The 5,296-nt window shown below is 36.3% G+C and overlaps 1 protein-coding gene across 1 annotated transcript; it reads right to left on the bottom strand.

The window, feature by feature from the left end:
• Positions 1-2,791: 2,791 nt before the first annotated feature.
• LOC103832457 (probable mediator of RNA polymerase II transcription subunit 36b) lies at positions 2,792-4,267 on the bottom strand. The gene is made up of 7 exons (XM_033282883.1): positions 4,257-4,267; positions 4,028-4,196; positions 3,776-3,871; positions 3,619-3,675; positions 3,390-3,518; positions 3,007-3,075; positions 2,792-2,914 (listed from the first exon to the last, which is right to left on the bottom strand). Exons 1-7 carry the CDS (start codon positions 4,265-4,267, stop codon positions 2,792-2,794), a joined length of 654 nt encoding a protein of 217 aa, XP_033138774.1.
• Between the last annotated feature and the right edge of the window lie 1,029 nt (positions 4,268-5,296).

Raw genomic sequence — 5,296 nt, 5'->3', positions numbered from 1 at the left:
TGTTCAACCTATGACATGCATCCTTGAGAAATGTAGTCAAGCCGATTTTTGGTATTTTCCAATCTCAGTTTTCTGATTTTTAAATCTGCACCACCATTTCTTTTTAAAGTACAAGCAGAACTTGTATTAGCTTATGCTGAATTACATAACTTTCTTCGTACACACTGCCGGTCCGATGAATTTCCTCTTGAAAAGAAAAATGTGAACTCTTCGATCTCAGCAAAGAGAATATGCTAATAATTGAAGCGGCACACTAGCTGCTAATATGTGGGCAGATGCTACCCAGACAGGAAGTCAACAATGAAGCATAGTAGATTTTTTTTTTCTAATTATTAAACTGCATTTTTGTATGTTCATGTTATTTTGAGCGTTGTTACTTTTTAGAGTGTTACAACATTGGAGTTCTGAATCTGTGAGATGACTTTTGGAATATTTGGTCTCATGCGATGTTACTGCGTTGGCCTAGTTTATTTTTCATTATCGGAAGCTTTTCGTTTAGGCTTTGTGTTAAAATTTCGATTTACCACTTTGACTGAGTTTGGTGTTATTTATGTTTGGTGTTTTTACTAGTTGTGCAAATCGTTTTCCTTTCTTGCAAGAACCACCACCGATGGTGACATTACGGAGAGTGCGACAGAATCTTTGCAAAATTGACTGAGTCTGAATGAATATGATACATTTAAACCACCATCGATGGATATGTTACGATAGCAACCTCTAAAGTTCACTACTCCAATCGTTTTGCTTTCTAAACTACGACCACCCGACGGAGATCTTACGGAGAGATTCACAGCAGGTTTTGCAAAAGTGACGGCTTAGACAGGTTGTGAAAGAGAGACAGAAAGAAACAAAAGAGACCGAAGAGAAACAGAAAGAAACTTGATCTACTTGCAATACTTTAGTAAGCATATTTTATGAAGAAAGTTTTCATAAATCAATAATCTAATAACAACAGACTTTAAAAGATGACAAAATCAGTTACTTTAATTTTTTATTAAATAACATAAGATTTTTATGGACATAGTAAAATAATAAATCCAATAGCTAGATTTTTATAAGCTTCTAACTACTTATGGCCCATTTGTTTCTCTGTCTAGATGAGTCATCTGGATGAAGATGAGAGTTTTGTTTGTTTAGCCACTAAAAGTGCAACTCATTTAGACGAATCATCCAGATGACTTTCGAAAATTTAGGTTTAATTTTAAAGTCCATTCAGCTGAACCAATTTGGATCATTTGAATGAAGATCGTTCATTCAAAATGGTATAATGTATATTATGCTCCTGGTGTAATTCACAAATTACAAACCTAAACATGTTATCATTTTTGTCACATACGAAAAATTACAAAACTACAAAAACACGTTTTTCAGCAAAAACCTAAAAACTATTTTTTCACGCCAAAACCCCTCAAAAAGGCATTTTCCCGCCAAAATCGCAAAAATGTGTTTTCCCGTCAAAATTGCAAAAACGTGTTTTTCCGCAAAAACCGAAAAACGTGTTTTCATGCCAAAATCACAAAAAACATGTTTTCACGCCAACACCCCAAAACACATTTTTCTGCCAAAACACAAAAATACGTTTTTCCGCCAAAATTGCAAAAACGTGTTTTTCTGCCAAAACAAAAAAAATGTGTTTTCCTGCTAAACCAAAAATCTTGTTTTCCCGCCGAAACCAAAAAAAATCTCGTTTTCCCGCCAAAACCGAAAAATCTCATTTTCCCGCGAAAACCGCCAAAAACGTGTTTCCTCGCAAAAACCGTAAAGAAAACACGTTTTCCCGCCAAAACCGCAAAAACATGTTTCCAGTCAAAACCGCATTTTCCCGCCAAAACCGCAAAAACGCACTTTCCCACCAAAACTGTAAAAACGCGTTTTCCCGCCAAAACCGCAAAAACGCGTTTTTCCGCCAATAACGAAAGTTCTTGTTTTCTCGCCAAAACCAAAAAAAATTGTTTTCCCGCGAAAATCGCAAAAACTTGTTTCCCTCCAAAACCGCAAAAACGTATTTTCCCGCCAAAAACGTGTTTTTCCGCCAAAATCGCAAAAACGTGTTTTCTCGCCAAAACCGAAAATTTGTATTTTCCCGCCAAAACCAAAAAATCTTGTTTTCATGCCAGAACCGAAAAATCTTGTTTTCCCGCCAAAACCGAAAAATGTGTTTCTCGCTAAAACCGAAAAATCGTTTTTTCCCACCCAAACCGCAAAAAGAAAACTCGTTAATTTTGAAATTCTAATTTAAATATATTGAACTAAATAATTAAATGCAATATAGTTAAAATTAATATCAAACATATGATTAAATCAACACAAGAGTATTTTGCTAATTTGTTTACTAAACCAATTTGAATGGAAATGAAAATAAAGAAACAAACATAAGATCCATTTAGATGATTCATCTAGCTGAGCTATGTGGATGGACAAACAAACAATTACAAAAATCTGAATGGATATCTGAATAGATCATACAAATGAATCATTTGGATGAAAATGACAGATGGTGAAACAAACAGCCCCTTATTAAAAATTCATAAACCAATAACATCAAACTTTAACATACTTTTGAAAAGCCTTAATTGAATAACACAAAAGTTGTTATAAAATCCAAATCCAGAAAACTCTTTAAAAATTCACAATCTAATAACACCCCCTAAACCCTTATAAAGTCTAAACGGATGTGAAACTTCTCACAATAATCACAAACTAAAGTAAAGAGACTTGATTGGCTAATGTTGTAGTAGTAGTAGTAGTAGTAGTAGGCAGCTTTCTGCTTATACCAACAACATAAGCATGGTCATGCGTAAGCGTAAGGCTCAAGAGTCACTTGCTCTGATGGTCTCAACTCATCCTCTAGCAGCTTCTTCCTTTCGTTCGAATACACTTCTTCTGGTTGCATTGTTAAGTGATGTATATCGGCCTGTATGAAGAATTAAAAACACTTAAATACTGACCAAAACTAAAAGAGAATTATTTGATTTGAATCAAGGGTCTCGAAGTGTTATTACTTACATTTATTATCAACGAAAAGTGACCTCTAGTTTTGAGGAAGAAAGATGCATTAAGAGCTAATATCATAGCCTGCATAGTATAGGTAACATACTACCACATATAAGTCTCGCATAGACATGAATCTTGGAAAAATGTCTTACGACACGAAAATTCTTTGCTTATAAAGAGATTTAAAGTAGCATTATGGAGTATATAGAATTCAAATCGAATTTTATGATGTTTGTCTGCTAGTTTTGGATGAATACTTTTCAATGCAAGCATTATATAATATACTATACACAATGCAGTATGGTGATGATATTAGTAAATAGTTTGTGTAAGGTAAGATAAAACCTCATCTGGCTGAGCAAGATCAGCGCATATGACACATCAACCATGCTCACAAGCATTTTGTATTTAGCAGGATTTCGAGCATCTTCAATGACTGGAATCACATTAGGTCTCGTCTTTGCCATGTTCACCAACTCTCTTCCACTTTTCTCAGAAATCTCGATAGCATAAACACATCCCTCCTACCAACCAGAAAAGCAAGTATAAAGCAAACAATACAAAGAAATATAAAATCAAGGGTTAGGTTTAAGGGTTCACTTACGGTCCAACAATATCAGAAACATGAGAGACAATGGTTCCAGAAGCAGCACCAAGGTAAAGAACTTTAGCACCAGGTTTCTACAATTTTAAGAACCAAAGTCTTTATAAATAATATGTCAGAAAAACGATTATTGTTACTTGATGTTTCTTGATGAAATAAAAAAGGTATGGGACTTGCGATCCAAATGTTGTCAGCACCACCAACAACTGCAGCAGCTAAATCAGAGCGGAAAGGGTCCCAAACTCTGTATTCAACCTCAGTTCCATCTTCGTTCTACAAAATTCAAAGGGCTTAAACTATAAGAATACAACAAGAAAAATGCAACTTTTACAGCGGTGTCATGGAGAAATATATGAACAAGAACAAGAAATAAATCATCTGGTTCTAACACATGTTTCCATCAAAGACCCATTAGAGAGCAAATCATACCTGCACAGAGAGTCTCTCCTCGTTGTAAAGGGCTTTTCCAGGGACCAAGTTCTTAGTGAGAATAGTACAATCTCTACCCTTAGCAATCATGAACACTCCTGCGTGCCTGTGAGGAGTTACTATCCCTTCGTTCCCTCCCTCCGTTCTTCCACTGCCTCTAATGACACTCCTGAGCATAAACCATATACATAAACCGATATTAAACTAATCAGAGGAGAGTATTTTAAACCTTGCTCCCATTAGACTATTGGATTGAAGCAGTGAAGACTCAGAACAGTCTAACCCTAAGGATCAATTCAGCTAGAGATATTGCGATAACTAAAGCGAGTTTAGATAACGAGTATAGGTGTTGTTCAAAAAAGAAAGAAAGATAACGAATATTATTGGAGTATAAGTATGAAGTCGGTTTAGATTGGTTATGTTGTTAATTCATTTCCGGTTTAGGACCGTTGATTCGGTTTACTTTGTTCTATAAAAGTCAAACCTTGTAACTGAATCTGTAACAGAAAATGAATGAAGATTACTTTTTCATTCGATCATTCTCAAAACAGTAATATGGTATCAGAGCCAGGTTACTACAATCAACGATACGATCCTCCGCCATCTCCGCCGTTATATCTCTGATCGGAATCCTTTTTCCGATCAAACTGTCGTCCCTGAGCTTCTCCGGTTATTCCGCCGTTCTTGAGCTCAAATATGGTTACTCTACGCCGATCAACGAGACGAACAGCTCGTGGTGCTTCATCTGCAGCTCGTGGTTCGACTCGATCTCCTCCCGTACAAGATTCACCCGTTCCGGTGACTTTTGCGGCGAATCCGTCTTCTTCACAAGTTCCGATCTCATCTCGCGAAGCGTTCAACTTCGACGGGGTTCAATACTCACCATATTTTCTCACAAGTGGTGACAATCCAGGAACATCTCTCATATCTGAGGTACTTGATGGATCAAACTATAACACTTGGATCATAGCTATTACGATTGCGTTAGAGGCGAAAAACAAGATAGCATTTGTTGATGGATCTTTGCCTCGACCTATTGAAACGCATCCTCATTATCGTATATGGTCAAGATGCAATAGTATGGTCAAAGCTTGGATATTAAACTCTGTCACAAAGCAGATCTATGGCAGTATCTTGCGATTTCAGGATGCGTCTGAGATTTGGAAAGACTTAACAGTCAGATTCCACATCACAAACATGCCAAGATCCTATCAATTGACGCAACAAATCTGGTCTCTCCAACAAGGCAATACAGATCTTTCAACATAC

The sequence above is a fragment of the Brassica rapa genome, chromosome A10 (genome assembly GCF_000309985.2).
Source record: "Brassica rapa cultivar Chiifu-401-42 chromosome A10, CAAS_Brap_v3.01, whole genome shotgun sequence".
In the NCBI taxonomy this organism is placed as follows: domain Eukaryota; kingdom Viridiplantae; phylum Streptophyta; class Magnoliopsida; order Brassicales; family Brassicaceae; genus Brassica; species Brassica rapa.
Note: the sequence above shows the minus strand (reverse complement) of the source record. Positions and strands in the feature narration are given on the sequence as shown.